At 34.7% G+C, this 17,813-nt stretch overlaps 1 protein-coding gene across 3 annotated transcripts in view; it reads left to right on the plus strand.

Annotated features, from left to right (window-relative positions):
• The window catches only part of cmip (c-Maf inducing protein), a 92,813-nt gene that overhangs the window by 43,137 nt on the left and 31,863 nt on the right, over window positions 1-17,813 (plus strand). For all 3 annotated transcript variants that reach the window (XM_030135572.1, XM_030135569.1, XM_030135570.1), the window contains one exon: window positions 14,596-14,646. In XM_030135572.1, the coding sequence (XP_029991432.1) occupies window positions 14,596-14,646 (51 nt within the window). The remainder of the gene's footprint in view (window positions 1-14,595; window positions 14,647-17,813) is intronic.

Below are 17,813 nucleotides of genomic sequence, written 5' to 3' on the forward strand. Positions count from 1 at the left end.
TTAAACAGACGTTAATTCACATAAACTGGGAATTTCTTGACTTGTAAAGTTACATCTCCCAGGTCATATGTGACACAATTCATCCAGAATCCCTCACCATTGTCCTTCATTCATATTTTTCTGAAGTTGCATCCCATAGGACTCAGTAGAAAGGGCGTCTTGATGAGTATAAGTTATGGTTTGGTATTTATGATGTTGGTTAGCAGTTAGCGTCAATGTTTCATGGTGGAAAGAGTTCTGCTACAGTTATCAAACTCAATTATACAGATGCAAATCAAGACCATGTAACTTAAAGCTGCTCAGGTTTAAGTTTTGTTCTGATTTTATCAGTAGCTACCATTAGCTACAAAGTTTTTAACTCTGTGTTTTGAGCTGGAATTGACTCATGGAGTCATAGAGTTGGGAGGAGGAGCAGCTGGGTGGGGGTGTATAGGATGTTGAAGCTCAGGAACACTTCTGTCCTCGGGTGGGTTTCTGTGATTTTATGTTTTTATGCTTTTGTGCTTTTATGTTTTTATGTGATAGGTAGAAAACACATCTTGTCTTTTAAGTCTACTTCTTTTTAATCTAAGTTATTCACAGCTACTTATACTCTGCAATTTATTTATTTATTGAGTGTTGATGTGGTATGGCTGTGTTTGTGGAGCGGTGACCGCATTTTGTATTCTGAATTTCCGCTAGGGGATTAATTAAGTAAATCTATCTATTTATCTATCTATCTAGACTTAAAGTTAGGTTCACCTCAGCTGTCTGTTAGTGTGTACCCAGTTTGTTTGGTGGAAACTGCTTACCCCAGATGTTTTTATGAAACTCAGATAAGAAGCCACAATAATTATTTTTCTCAAAGCTTTTAGCTAATGTTATAGAAGCATTTGGCCTTAAGCTGCAGCCATTAGCCACGAGGTTTTTAATTGTGTGTTGGGAGATGGTAGAAAACATTTCATACTATACATGGTGGTAGAGCATTTTAACGGAAAACACTGTATACATTTATAAGAGTATATATAAGAGAGGTGAATGTAGGCTGATGCCCCTGTGATCGTACTATGCCTATTTGTTTTTTTACCTCCGCCAAGTGTAACGGTAGAGGTAATGTTTTCATCGGGGTTTGTCTGTTAACAAAATAACTCAAAAAGTTATGGACGGATTTTGATGAAATTTTCAGGAAATGTTGATTACGGCACAAGGAACAAATGATTAAATTTTGGTGGTGATGGTGGTGTGGGGGGAGGGGCTTTTCTAGTTTATTTGTTTGTTTGTGTGTTTGTTTGTTTGTTTTGATGATGCCTATGTCATCATTATTTGTATTTTTTTAATTTTATTTTATTATTATTATTTTTTACTTATAGCAAACAAGTGATGTACTAATGTTGGCTGTTTTATGTCTTGTTTCTGTCACCTGCCTTGGGACTGCAGATGAAAAGTAGTTATTTTTACTAATTCTGGCATATTTACATGGGTGTATATTTTTTATACAGCAATGTCCATAAATGTGCATGGTCCCTATTAAATAAACCAATAAAATGAAATAAAATAAGAGTAAGTAAAAATATGAATGTTAGCAGAATTCTGGTTTGTTTTCATGTGATTCTACAATCATCCCCAAAAAGACCTGGATTTAAAAGCAAATATATGTGACTATAATATCAATGTAGCATTCCTGAGAGGTCAAAGAGTTTATTTTTAAGGCATCACAAGTCAAAAAGGCAGAGAAGACCAATATAATGCATGTCTGGGTTTAGTGAATGATCCCATATTTGAGCGTTCATCATTCTAGCCTTTGTCAGATGCAGGATCAGTATAAATAACACATACACATGTGATTTCTGCGTATAAATGCCAGAGTAAACTGGGATCAGCTCTTTACTAAATGCTAAGCTTTGGTGAAGTCTGTGTATCTACTACCATGACCCACATATAAAACATCCAAATCCACTTGTCTTAAATATCAGGGGACAAAGTGAAGCACTCACTGATAACTGACCGGACCTGGCTATGATCAGCTGCTTCAGCGATTAGACCGGTCCTCATTGTTCCATGTTGGGATGCGTTTTTAGTAGGTTTTTTGTCAAATTCCACTTGTCATAAATTTTCTGTGATAAAACAAATAATGTGGTAAAAACTGAACAAGATCAGGCTGCGTGGTTACACCTCAAACTGCTGAACTCCAAAGAAAATAATCTATACTTTAACCAGAGCAGGTCAGTGAGTATATTTAGTACTGTTACCCATTAGCTCCATTACCTCTGATACACATTTGAGCCCATTATGGGTGTCGGGGATCGACTGTGTATACCAACCTCCTCAGTTTATGTTTGCTAATGTCAGACGGAGGCTCTGTGCTTCTACACAAGCTATGCCACAGTGAAGCAGTGTAGGGGAACTTCAGTTAACCCATAAAGACCCAAACAGCGACTGACGACCACAACTATCTGCGAATCTAAACTGTTTAATACCTGTTGATCCATTAAACTTTATGTATTTGTAGATTATTTTGTTGATTTTTGTTGATTACTTTCTCAGTTTATCATTATTATGTGGTCTAAAAAACAGTGAAAAATCAATGTTGTTTAATAATTCCCAAAGCCTTTAATTGTCAAATTTGGTCCAATTCCTGCAGATATCAACGATATTACCTTCTGTTGTTCTGAAATATGGCGTGAAATCTAATGTAATATGTGCTTTTTACTGTTTCCAGCCACTAATTTTTCATGTGGTTGTTTTCAGATTAGTCAATAGTCAGAATAGTTGGAGGATAATTTAACCCATAAAGACCCAAACCTCCACCGTCGTCCAAAACCATCTACTGATACAAATGTTTAATAACCTTAGATCCACTAATCCTATCAATACATGTAAATAATTGGTGTAAAATACAGTTCTTCATCTTTTCATGGTCATCAGATATGACCCATTTGGACGTTCAGAGGCTCCGTAGTTACCATGGAAACACTGTCATCTTCTACAACATTGATTCACTAGTAAAACCCACGGAGTTGGATCAATGACAGTGGATGAAAATGCAAGTTTTTACGTTCACTAATTGATATCTTTGCTGAAAAAGTAACTTTTTCTTCAGTTTTCTCTGCTTCTGATATAATAATCCTCAACTTTAATCTGAGTGTCTATGAACATCTACATGATCAGTGAATTACATATAGGAAAATACATGATTCTCACTGAAAAACTACAAAAATGCAGAGGACATTATAATAAAAATTGGTGATAAATCACTTAAGAAAAGTTAAATATAGAGAAAAAACTATTTTGGAACTGCCACGTAAATGGTGCTGGGTCTTTATGGGTTAAATTAGTACATGTCATAGATGACTTAACGTTTTAGATGTTTAGTCATTGAGATAGCAAGATGAGCTAAAGAAGCTTCTGTGTTTGCATCCACAAGGTCACCAGCGACTGGTGTAAAGGTTGGGGTAAAGGTTACATCTTATCCATGTTTGACGGGTGTGGTTCAGGTTGTGTTCTAGCCACATGGGAAGCATAGAATCCAGAATTGTTCTGCTTTTCTGAACTGCGTAGTCCTAATGAGGGTCATGGGGTCAAATAGGATAAGATAAGAACCTTTATTGATCCATTAACAGGAAATTCAGTGATTAAGGCAGCAACAGGATTAAGTGCAAGAAACTAACAAATAATACCAAAAAATCATAATAGTAATAAAACTATATGTTATATACATATTTACATAAGAAATAGACTAATAATGAAATTTTTACCTTACTGTGCTACTGTTGTTTCTTTAATCCTAACTGAAGGGTTGGTTGCTGGTTCGATTCCCTGAACCACATTCCCTGCACATTCATATGTAAAATATACTGACAAGTAATAAACATTCTTCGTCTTCTTCTTCTTCTGTCTTCTTTCTTTAAATATTTGATTTATATTTTTAAACAGTATAAAACAGTCAAACAACAGCTCAGACATGTTAAATACATGTCTGAGCTGTTGTTTGTTTGACTGTTTAATAATTCTTGCAGATTGGACGTAATGTCTTATCTGCAGGTAACTAAAATCTTCTTTGTCTTTTTTGTCTTCTTCTCTCTTCTTCTTCTTCCTCCAACATATTAGATCTGATTGCTCAGCAGAACTGCATTGTGTTTCTTAGTCATGTATCATAACAAAAAAAAAAAGACCCCGATAAGTAGAATTACATCACTGTGGGATTATCATGTCTTGTTTGGCTCTGTGCTGTGGTTTCCTAGACATCACCATCATCATCATCATGGTCCTCATCATCATCATCATCATCATCATCATTGCTGATTCCCACCTGCATCGGTCCACACGTCCACAGGTGTTTTCAGTTTTCTAAAGAGAATCCACATGTGATTCTGCGTCGGAGCCTTTAACAGTGAGCGTAGTGTGTTTTCACACAACAGGAGTGAGGACAATCTTTGCTACTGCTCTTTTAACGCTTGGTGTCGAGTCCTTTCAGCTGATGTCGTGATTTGATGAAATGACCGAAAACAGGAGAAGCTCCATCGCGCTCGTACGTCACAAAAAGAACTTGTATCCACTATCTCATTATGAACAGTACATACTGTGCAAGAACACTGTGTTCCTCCTACTTTGACTATAACATGCATCATTTCTTTCTCTAAACACACACCACACCTACACTGGTCTGACCTTAAAGTCATTCCACTTTGTTTTGTTCGTGATCAGTTATTTTACTGTTAACAAACACTGGGACTGGGATAGTAAAAAGTGCAAACACACAGGAAGCAGATGGGAAGAAAGACGGCCTTATTTCAGCTCTGGGGTTCTTTGTTTTGAAGAAAGAATGTTGGGCTTTGGTCGCTACAGCTGTCGTCCCGTTTACAACACGTTACGACACACTCACTTTAAGTCAGTGGTGTCAAACATCTGGCCCGTGGGATGAATTTACGACACTGAAGATATTAACAATCAGTGGTGTCAAAATCATTTTAGTTCAGGATCCACATTCAGACCAATATAAAGTAAATCAAGGCTACACAAAATGAATACACAATAAAAATTTAAGTTACACTTTTTCCCACCTCTTTTCAGGCGTGTAAATGAAACTACTGTGCTGTTTTTCTTCCTGTGATTGTCTTGATTGTTGATTTTTGTATTTTTATTTCTGTTTTACTTGTTCACATATATGTTAAATTTCATTGCATGTTCGGTATAAATCACTAAATCTGAGATCTGAAAATCTAAAATACACAATTAAATAAAGTGAACAATAAACAAAACATAACAAACAAGTGGTGCCAGGCACAACAAACCCCGTCCCTCACAAATATTGTAGCTTATTTTGGCATCGATCCAGCTGATGTCATCACATCATTTGCCTCTATATGTGTGCTAAGTTTGAAGTAGTTTGAACCAAAATTGATGTTTTTATTCATATGTGAAATTTCGCCCATTATAAGTAAATGAGAGAAGAAAAAAGAGTTTAAAAATTCCTAAAAAATTTAAACTTTGACCTACTTTTCCCAAAATGAAATGACATCTATTCTGCATCACTAGCAATCCCATAAACCAAATTTAGTATGAATTCAACCAATAATTTTGCTGCTACAGACATTTGAAATTTCACCCATTATAAGTAAATGGAGGAAAAAAAAAAGATTTTAAAAATTCAAAAAAAAAAATTGCAACTTTGGCCTACTTTTCCCAAAATGTAATGACATCTATTCTGGGTCACTGGCAATCTATAAACCCAATTTGCTTTATAGTTTTGCTGCTAGAGTGTTAAGAAACATACAAATAAACAAACAAACAAACATACAAACCGAACCAAAAACAATGCCCCTTGCCTCTCCTTTGGGGGGTAGGATATTAATTCCATAATAACCTATAAAATTTCCTTCTTTGTTTAATGTGAAAAAAATTACATTATGCCTATTAATAATGACAACTCCCAAATTTTCCTTAGTTTTAGTGCTAAAAAATAACATTAAATTATGAAAATACTTACATTAACAAACTATTCTTTTACAATAATATGTGAATAACCTGAACAAATATGAACAACCTGAAATGTCTAAAGAGAATTAGGTGCAATTTTAACAATATTCTGCCTGTTACTAAATGTTTTGTGTATTTGTATAGATCTGATCTGTAATGCACATGCATAAAAGATAAGTTGAGGCATAATATTGTTAAAATTGCACTTATTTTTCTTAAGAAATTTCAGTTTTTGCAGCTTATTCACATCTTTTTTGTTTGGATAGATTGTAAATGTAAATATTTTCATAATTTAATGCCACTTTTTGCACTAAAACAAGAGAAAAATTTGGAGTTGTCATTAGTTATAGATTATTGTTATTATTTTAGTGATTTTTTTTTTTAACCAATATTCTGTCTGTTATTGTATGTTTTGTGTATTTGTAGATCCACTGTGATCTGTAAGTTATTGTACATGTGTAAATTATAAACTGACATAATATCGTTTAAATTGCACTTATTTTTGTAAAGAAATGTCAGGTCCACGTCATTCACAATTTTTTTTTTACAGGATATTTTGTGGATTTACTTTCTTCACTGTTATTATTTTACTGATCCGACCCAGTTTAGATTGATTGATTGACTGATTGGTGTATTTTTTTTTGAATATGAATGTCAAAAGAGAAGAAAAATAAATAAACAAACAAAACATTTAAACGTAAGACATATAATACATATTTGAAAAGGAGTGAGAAGAAGTATAACTTATAAACTCCCACCCTTTCTCCTTAAATAATTAAAAACCATAATAAACATTATCAACTCCTCTTTACAATATTCAGGGCTGAGTTGATAACGTTATTTATCTTGTTGCTTTTTTTTTTTTTCGTCTCTTTTTTGGGAGGGGTTTGGTATGTTTGTTGTATGGTTTGTTTGTATATGTTGTGTCTGTGTAGTTCCCTGTGTATGGGTACATGTTTGTGTAAATGTATAATTTGAAAAAAAAAACAAAAAAAACAATAATAAGCTTCCTAGTCTAAACATATCTATACTCTAATGCCTGATACTGTTAAATCATTTAGTTTCTGGCTTTATATTAGATCCCACTGGTCTGAATATGGAACCTTAACTTAAATGAGTTTGACACCTTTGCTTTAAATATTCACCTTAATGTTTCCAGCTTGTTTCTGAAAACCATGTTTAATTATAATGTGCAGAACAATTACGAACAGAACAAATGATGTTGGAACAGATGAGTTTAAAGTAAAGTTTTGACTCATATACCGAAGCGTTTCATTGTCCTTTGAACCACCTGTCACACAAGTGTTGACTCTCAAAAACTTGCTTCTTATTCGCTTGTGGTTTTGGGCCAAGCCACTTCCTGTCAAGAGTTTCCCCCCGTTTTAAAGAGCCTTTTAAAGCTGTAGGAGACTGTGCTCACAGACGGCTCTAATGGAAACACCTACATCGTTTTACTTTAAACTGTGTTATTATTCTACAGATAGCTCCTTACATGCACATGCCTGGTAATGCCATCAGAGTTTTTTTTTTTTTCAGTCCATACAAAAAAAATTTACAAGTTCAGTGCCTTTAAGTTACTCCTACACTAGTTCTTTTAGTACTTAGTATTGATGTAGAAAAGGCCAAACATTTATTTTTTACTCCGGTAGAAGAACAGAATGTCCTAATAAAGTGAAAACTCTGACTTTGAAGGTCATTTGTAGTTTCTATTTTTGTAGAAAGCAAACTGAGCTTCCTGTTTTATTAATATGGTGTATATGCTGTAATTACTGAAGAAAATTGTTGAATTGTTGAGTCTGTTTGTATGACTGTACTGCCATGATCATATTGTTGTGTATAATTCAATTACTGCATTATGTATTTGTTGTGGTTGAATGCTAAAATGAGGAAAAATGTATTGTTTGATTGTTGTATTAAGTTAGTGATAAAGGTGTAAAAGCACTTGAGGGGTTGGATTAAATAAGTTTATACTTGGTCCTACTCCTTTTCGATCCACGCAAAATTCAGACTTGCACGTACTTGGAGATAGATTCTGTTCATATAAATGTTATTTTGTTTTTATCTTAATTGGCTTCATTTTTTATTTAGTTTCTTTGCATGTTCGAAATAAATAAATAAATAAATAAATAAATAAATCAACAAATAAAATAAGAATAGAATAGAATAATATTGTATGACCCTTTATATATGCCTTATGTCAAGTCTCTGCATGAAATTCAATCTGTAATTGTATGTTTTTTGCATGTATATGTAGTGTATTTGAATTTTAGTCTTTTCATTCTAGACCCCTGGATAACAAGCAACCACTACAGTCGGAGCGAACAGGGATCCTATTAAACAAATGAATAGAATAGAATAGAATAGAATAGAATATCCTTTATTGTTATTGTGCATACACTGAAATCAGGAGTGCTACTCCAGTCAGTGCAACAGTATGAATAAACTACCGCATTGACCCATGGGGAACTACGGGTCATATTAATATGGATATCTAGGGATTAAAGTTAGTAAATGCGTCGTTGCCGTTTTTAACTTTATTTCCCATCATGCAGCGTGGTACTGTGCTTCTGGTGAACCGAGCTACATGATTATAAGGCTGTTGTATTCCAAAATGACTAATATCTCCCAAAATATCAGTCCTATCAACTTGCCAAGGTATCTAATGTAGAGATGGGACTATTCCTCAACTGTAGGAACCAAATTGGACAGATAAAAACATCTCAGTTTCTCAGAACCGTGCAGATACACACACACACACACACACACACCTTCCAGTATTATGATATAGATAACCAGTACGTCCGAATATAAGAATAGAGCAAATATAAAATGACAAAAAAGGAAAATAGAAAATAAAATTTAACAAAAAGTCTAATAAGAATAGAATAAAAAGTAGACATAAAATATAGATACACACAATATTTATTATATTAGCAGTATTAAAACAGTATTAACAGTGTTCATCTATATTAATATTAGCAATATTAACGGTGTGTATATTTATGAAAGTCTATAAAAAATAGTGCATTTATGTTTTGACTAATATTGAATAAATATTGCATTGTTATTGCAAGAACAGAGCATTATTACATGATTTATTGTGCATAATTGACATTATACAGGATTATTGCACATTATCGAAGGTGACTGATGGAATAATAGAACATAGAGTTAATATCTTTACTTTTTTCCTCTAATTATGTAGTTTTCATGTCTTTTTTTGTGATTTTGACATCATCTTGTTGCTTTTACTGTGTGTGATTTTCACTGATGGTTACGCTACATGATCATCTTTTCTATATTTTATCATTCCATGTATTTTGGTTGAAATCAGTCTTGTTACTGCAAAAGTGAGGAAAGCTGCCACATAAAAATGATCATTTCCGCTCAAATGCATAAAAACTGAAATATGTAAGGAGAAGAAAGTCCAGTATTTACAGGAAGTTTCAGTAAAATGTTTAAATAGATGAAGTCCAATTAAGTATTGTAAGTATTTGTACTTTTCACATCTGCTATTATCAAAATGCGTCAGAGGGTGTAGCACAATAACAGTCTGTTCCAAGAGTTTCTGGCACAAATGTCTTTTTTTCATGTTCTGTACTTTTTTTTTTTTTTAATTTTTGAGAACATTTCATGGGAAAAAAAAAAAAGATTTTTCCCTCTTCAGTTGAACTGATAATGTGTACTGCTCAGAGTACAAATGAACACTGTGAAAAAAGAAAATTTACCAGTGGAGTTTTTTGTTTCATGGCTAGATTTCCTTAAAACTAGAATCAAACCCGACCTACCTCTACATCATCTTCCTCTTCTTCTACATGTTCTTTGTTTTCTATGTCTTCTATTTCTACATCTTCTACCTCTACACCATCTTCTTCTACTGCTACTTTTTTGTCTTCTTTGTTTTCTCTGTCTTCTATTTCTACATTATTTCTACCTCTACATTATCTTCTGGTTCTTCTACATCTTCTTTGTTTTCTACATCTTCCATTTCTACATCTTCTTCTACCTCTACATCATCTTCCTGTTCTTCTGTATCTTCTTTGTTTTCTGTGTCTTCTGTTTCTACATCTTCTTCCTCTACACCATCTTCTTCTACTTCTATGTCTTCTTTGCCTTCTACGTCTTCTATTTCTACATCTTCTTCTACCTCTACACCATCTTCCTCTTCCTCTACATCTTTGTTTTCTATGTCTTCTATTTCTACATTATTTCTACCTCTACACCATCATCTTCTACTTTTATATCTTCTTCGTTTTCTATGTCTTCTATGTCTGCATCTTCTACCTCAACACCATCTTCTTCTACTTGTACTTCTATGTTTTCTTTGCCTTCTACATCTTCTATTTCTATACCTATATCTTCTTCTACCTCTACATCATCTTTCTCTTCTTCTCCATCTTCTTTGTTTTCTATGTCTTCTATTTCTACATCTTCTACCTCTACACTGTCTTCTTCTACTTCTACGTCTTTTTTGTTTTCTACATCTTCTATTTCTACGTCTTCTTCTCCCTCTATGTCATCTTCCTCTTCTGCTACATCTTTGTCTTCTATTTCTACATTTACTTTTACCTCTACACCATCTTGTACTTCTGCCTTCTTTGTTTTCTATGTCTTCTATTTCTACATCTTCTACCTCTACACCATCTTCTACTTCTACTTCTATGTCTTCTTTGCCTTCTACGTCTTCTATTTCTACATCTGCATCTACTTTTTCTTTCTCTTCTTCATCCTCTTCCAATGATTTTTCTTATGAATAACATCCTTTTAAAAGCTAATGACGTCATTTCCCAGAAACCTTTTTCTGGTATTAAATTCCTTTTCAGTGCTACACACTTAGATCTCTGCATGCTTGTTACATATATGATGACACTTCAATCCAATCTCCTCTGCCCTTCAAACAGAAAATCATAAAACCCTTCAGTGGTTTTCATGTATTCCAGCTGGTGCTTCGTATGCTTGAAGTGTACTAGTGTAGTTTTTTTTTTTTTTTTTTTTCATTGTGTGTTGTGTAGTGATACAAAAACCCCATTATTACCTCCGCCAAGGAGGTTCTGTTTTTGCCAGGGTTTGTTTGTCTGTTTGTCTGTCCGTTAGTGTGCAACATAACTCAAAAAGTTATGGACAGATTTTGATGAAATTTTCAGGGTTTGTTGGAAATGGGATAAGGAAGAAATGATTAAATTTTGGTGGTGATCGGGGGTGGGGGGGCCCACGGGGTGGGGGGGGCGCAGACCACAAAATTTCATCAAAATCTGTCCATAACTTTTTGCGTTATGTTGCACACTAACGGACAGACAGACAGACAGACAGACAGACAGACAAACCCTGGCAAAAACATAACCTCCTTGGCGTGGGGGGGCCCACGGGGGGGGCCACTGATCAGCCTTGGCAGAGGTCTGCGCTCTCCGAGTGCTTCTAGTTACAAGCATATATTCAGTTTTTCAGGACTTATTTTCTTCTAAAACAGCTGAGTGGTGTGTTTCCTGGTTTGGTGTGAGGTTTTGATGCATAGTGTCTTAACAGTCAGAAAAAAACTGATTGAAATCACCCCAAAAAAATCCTAAAATGTATTGAAATCTATGTCCTCTACTTCTCTTATTTCTACATCTAATTCTACCTCTATGCCATCTTCTCCTTCTACTTCTTCTACTTTTATGTCTTCTTTGTTTTCTACATCTTCTATGTCTTGCATTTCTACACCTTCTTCAAGTTCTACATCTTCTTCCACCTCTACCCCATCTTCTTCTTCTACATCGTCTTTGTTTTCTATGTCTTCTATTTCTACATCTAATTCCGGCTCTACGCCGTCTCCTTTTTCTTCTTCTACATCTTCTATTTCTACATCATCTTCTGCCTCTAAACCCTGTTCTTCTTCTACATCTTTGTTTTCTACATATCCCATGTCTGTTAATTCTACTTCTTTGTCTTCTATGTCTACTATTTCTACATCTTCTACCTGTACACCATCTTCTTTTTCTTCTTCTACATCTTCTATTTCTATATCATCTTCTGCGTCTAAATCCTGTTCTTCTTCTTCTTCTACATCTTTGTTTTCTACATGTTCCATGTCTGTTATTGCTACTTCTTTGTTTTCTATGTCTTCTATTTCTACATCTTCTACCTGTACGCCATCTTCTTTGTCTTCTTCTACCTCTAAACCCTGTTCTTCTTCTACATCTTCATTTTCTACGTATCCTGTCTGTTATTTCTACTTCTTTGTTTTCTATGTCTTCTATTTCTACATCTTCTACCTCTACACCATCTTCTACTTCTATGTTTTCTTTGCCTTCTACGTCTCCTATTTCTACATCTGCATCTACTTTTACTTTCTCTTCTTCATCTTCTTCCAATGATTTTTCTTATGAATAACATCCTTTTAAAAGCTAATGACGTCATTTCCCAGAAACCTTTTTCTGGTATTAAATTCCTTTTCAGTGCTACACACTTAGATCTCTGCATGCTTGTTACATATATGATGACACTTCAATCCAATCTCCTCTGCCCTTCAAACAGAAAATCATAAAACCCTTCAGTGGTTTTCATGTATTCCAGCTGGTGCTTCCTATGCTTGAAGTGTACTAGTGTAGTTTTTTTTGTTTGTTTGTTTATTGTGTGTTGTGTAGTGATACAAAAACCCCATTATTACAAGCATATATTCAGTTTTTCAAGACTTATTTTCTTCTAAAACAGCTGAGTGGTGTGTTTCCTGGTTTGGTGTGAGGTTTTGATGCATAGTGTCTTAACAGTCAGAAAAAAACTGATTGAAATCACCCCAAAAAAATCCTAAAATGTATTGAAATCTATGTCCTCTACTTCTCTTATTTCTACATCTAATTCTACCTCTATGCCATCTTCTCCTTCTACTTTTATGTCTTCTTTGTTTTCTACATCTTCTATGTCTTGTATTTCTAAATCTTCAAGTTCTACATCTTCTTCTACCTCTACGCCATCTTCTTCTTCTACATCGTCTTTGTTTTCTATGTCTTCTGTTTCTACATCTAATTCTGTCTCTACGCAATCTTCTTTTTCTTCTTCTACATCTTCTATTTCTACATCATCTTCTGCCTCTAAACCCTGTTCTTCTTCTACATCTTTGTTTCCTACATATCCCATGTCTGTTATTGCTACTTCTTTGTTTTCTATGTCTTCTATTTCTACATCTTCTACCTGTACGCCATCTTCTTTGTCTTCTTCTGCCTCTAAACCCTGTTCTTCTTCTACATCTTCATTTTCTACGTATCCTGTCAGTTATTTCTACTTCTTTGTTTTCTATGTCTTCTATTTCTACATCTTCTACCTCTACACCATCTTCTTTTTTTTCTTCTACATCTTCTATTTCTACATCATCTTCTACCTCTAAACCCTGTTCTTTTTCTTCTACATCTTTGTTTTCTACATATCCTATGTCTGTTATTTCTACTTTTCTGTCTTCTATTTCTACATCATCTACCTGTACGCCATCTTCTTTTTCTTCTTCTACATCTTCTACCTCTAAACCCTGTTCTTTTTCCTCTACATCTTTGTTTTCTACATATCCTACATCTATTATTTCTACTTACTTATTTTCTGTCTTCTAGTTCTACACCTTCTACCTGTACGCCATCTTCTTTTTCCTATTCTACATCTCCTATTTCTACATCATCTTCTACCTCTAAAGCCTGTTCTTCTTCTTCTACATCTTTGTTTTCTACATCTCCTACATACATCTCATAGTGTCCTAACAATCAGAAAAAAACTGATTGAAATCACCACCAAAAAATCCTAAAATGTGCTGAAATCTATGTCCTCTACTTGTCTTATTTCTGCATCTAATTTTACCTCTATGCCATCTTCTTTTTCTTCTTCTGCATCTTCTATTTCTACATCATCTTCTACCTTTAAAGCCTGTTCTTCTTCTTCTACATCTTTGTTTTCTACATCTCCTACGTCTCATAGTGTCTTAACAATCAGAAAAACATTGATTGAAATCACCCCAAAAAAAAAAAATCCTAAAATGTGCTGAAATCATTACCTGTTGCTTCTTCCTGTTTGACATGTGACCACATACAGGGTGGGGAAGCAAAATGTACAATATTTTGAGGCAGGGATTGAAAGACAGTGCATGTCCAATTAGTTTATTGAAAGTCATGAGAATTTATTTGCCACAAGAAAATGTACATAATAGAAAATGTTTTTATTCTCTGTGTCCTCCTTCTTTCTCAATAACTGCCTTCACACGCTTCCTGAAACTTGCGCAAGTGTTCCTCAAATATTGGGGTGACAACTTCTCCCATTCTTCTTTAATAGTATCTTCCAGACTTTCTCGTAATAGTTTTGCTCATAGTCATTCTCTTCTTTCCATTATAAACAGTCTTTATGGACACTCCAACTATTTTTGAAATCTCCTTTGGTGTGACGAGTGCATTCAGCAAATCACACACTCTTTGACGTTTGCTTTCCTGATTACTCATATGGGCAAAAGTTTCTGAAAAGGTATGGATAATAGTGTTAGGTATGATTATGACATCAGTATATGTTTGGTTTCAAAACAATTGACGTAGTGCCTGCTGAGAAAAAACAACTAAATGTTCATTGTAAATTTTGCTTCCCCACCCTATACACTAAATTGTTGTTTTTTCTTTTTTTTTTGTGTTACTACAGGCTGCAAACAGCTACTTACGGGACCAGTGGTTTCACTCTTTGCAGTGGAAGGTAAGGTTACTGTTTGTTTTTAATATTAACTCTGTTAAATCATAGGGGTGAAGTTAATGACCTGACCCATTTTGCTGTTTAGTGTTGCATCTCTGCTCTTCTCCTCCTCATTTCTAGGATTTTATTAAAGATATCCACACATACCGCAGATGTTTATAACCGTATGATCACGATAAAACCCTAACAATAGTATTTTGTAGCGATTACAGTGTGACAGGTCATTTTATAGTCCTTAACAGACCTTTATGGGGTATCAGGCTCTAAAGCTGTCAGTAGCAGAGCCTTGCTGTGCTCACCAGGCTAAATAAAGCCATACGAGGAAGTACGCCTCGAGTAGCTCCGACAGCTACAACTCGCCGTCATATTCTGCTTTCGTCACAAAATATATTCCCTTTCTGTGTTAGATTTCCTCCACACAGAACATTGCTGCTCAAGCATAAATTAAACCCTTTTGCTTCGAAGAGTGTCGAGCCAGACAGACTTTAGCTCTAAGTATTAACAATCATTTCCTGTTTGTGTGTCTGCGCTGCGCTGCATTGAAGAAAACTTTCCATTAACACCCGAGAGAGCTTTGAAAAACTGCAACCTGAATGAAGATAACACAGGTTCAGTGGGTTCAGGTTCCACTTTCAGCCCGATATGATCTCAGATGGTGTCAGACCGGGAAAATAATAACATAGCAACCTATAGATAATGACAACTCCAAATATTTCACTTTGTTTCAGCACAAAAAAAACATTATGAATGTGGTTATAATTATAAATTATCCTTTCACCAAAAAATGTGAAGAACCTGAAATTGCTGAAGAAAAACATTCCACCTCAGTTGATCATTTACACATGTGCAGTGGATCTACAAATACACAAAACATTGAATAACAGGCAGAATATTGTTGAAATTGCCCTTATTTTGCTTGAGAAGTTTCAGGTTGTTCATATTTGTTCAGGTTTGTAAATAGTTACCTCCACCAAGTGTAACGGCGTAGATTGTTTGTCTGTCTGTTTGTCTGAACACATGTCGGGTTTTTTGTTTGTTTTTCTGTCTGTTAGAAAGATAACTCAAAAAGTTATGGACAGATTTAAATGAAATTTTCAGGAAATGTTGATACTGGCACAAGGAACAAATTTTTACATTTTGGTGGTGATCGGGCGGGGGGGGACTGATCTGCCTTGGCAGAGGTCTGCGCTCTCTGAGTGCTTTTCTCGTTGGTAAATGTTTCATTTTCATTATGTAATTTAACTTTTTTTCAGTTGGTGGTATTATTTACAGGTTATTCTGGTTTTCTTTTTCTGGTCTGATCCACTTGTGATCAAATTGGGCTAAGATTAGTTTGACACCATCAACTGTTAATGTTTTAAAGGGCTCATTTTTGTCTAAACCCACTTTTATTAGTCTTTGGTTCATTTATTTGTGTATTTCAACCCTAATAGTTCATACAGTTTGAATTTTTATGATCTTCATATTCATTCTGGCAAAAATCCAGTGGGTTTCTACAACTGATTTAAATTCCTGCTTAATGTCTTACATCTGTAACTAGTTTTGTTACGACATTTGCACATATCAGGTCCAGACTTCAGACCAACATTTCTCCAGTATTTCTCCATAATTGTTTGTCAGCAGCAGCGGTTGTAGTCCATACTGAAAATATGTCCAAACTTGGAGCCCATTACCTCAAATGTTCAGTTGTCAGTTGAACCGGACAGAGCAGCACAGCCGACAACCTGGAGGGGGCGGGGCCTGAAGTGGCCCATGTGCATTTAAAGGGCCAGCGCTCCAAACCACCTTTCTGGTGTCATTACTTAGAAATAGGGTTGAAGATGGACCTGTGGAGTTGAATTAATGAAGAATTCAGACCCAAGCAGAGCATTTACAGTTTATGTAGACCACAGGGAAATGTTGGAAAATGAAGAATTCCATTTAAAAAAGCAAAATATCACTCTTTTTAATGTCAGATTACCAAACATAAATCATTAATGTTTAAGAAAATTGTCTAGTAACCAGTGATATTTCGAAGCATTTTTTGTTTTCAGAGAAGCTCATCAACGTTTAACCTGAGGAACAATAGGAAATTTATGGAAATTTTTACATACATGAGGTTAAAAATATACATATTCATAGGTTGATTACATTAAAGGTGAATCATGCTACATGTGTCTTTCGTATGTTGCATCACTGACACTGCACTGATATGATGAAGGTGTCATTACTCAGAAATAGGGTTGAAGATAGACCTGTGGAGATGAATTAATGAAGAAATCAGACCCAAGCAGAGCATTTACAGTTTATGGAGACCACAGGGAAATGTAGGAAAAGGAAGAATTCCATTTAAAAAAGCAAAATATCACACCTTTAAGTGTAAAATTTGCAAGTACAAAAATTTGGAGGTGTTATTTATAGGTTTTAATGCTATAATTTTACTGATCTGTATGTGACCCCTGAAGTAAAATGACTTTGACACCTTTGACTGTTAGTATCTTCAATGTAATTTTTGCATTTTTTTGCGTACATATCAGAGGTGTATTACATATTACTGTGTTTACACCGTTTTTTTCCTCATTCATATTATTAACTTTTTTTGTTTTTTATAAAATACTTGAATAACAGATGTAAACCTCTTACAGTTTTATTAATAACTTGATGTACCAGTTAGAATTTCTCCTTGCAAGTTTTGCATGTATACTGTCACCACAAGTACGTGCTGCCTTCTATATTTATGTTCCCCCAGAGCAGAATGGTGGCAAATACCAATGCAGTGTGTCGTAATAGTTGCATGAATTCTGATACAAGTGGTTACATTTACAGGTAGAATATATTCCACATGTCTACACGGCTCATTAAAATGAATACTCCTGTTGACATGCAGCCATTAATACACACATTAGAGACGTGAACTCCAGCTGACTGATACAGTCTGCAATAAAATCAAATGAGAACCAGGTTCCAAATGCGCTGTATGGAAAGAATCCGCAAACAAAAGAAAATAAAACAGAATATCACCACACGTCATAGTCAGATCATGACTGATTACAACAGATCAGAGTCAAATACGAGATAAATAATCAGAATCAGAATATTTTATTAATCCCACGGGGAAATTATTGTGTGTTAGTTAGTCAGTTGCTCCATTCAAGTATAATAAAAAGTCGCAGAAAGTACATTATCTATAC

The sequence above is a fragment of the Sphaeramia orbicularis genome, chromosome 6 (assembly GCF_902148855.1).
Source record: "Sphaeramia orbicularis chromosome 6, fSphaOr1.1, whole genome shotgun sequence".
NCBI classification, from domain to species: domain Eukaryota; kingdom Metazoa; phylum Chordata; class Actinopteri; order Kurtiformes; family Apogonidae; genus Sphaeramia; species Sphaeramia orbicularis.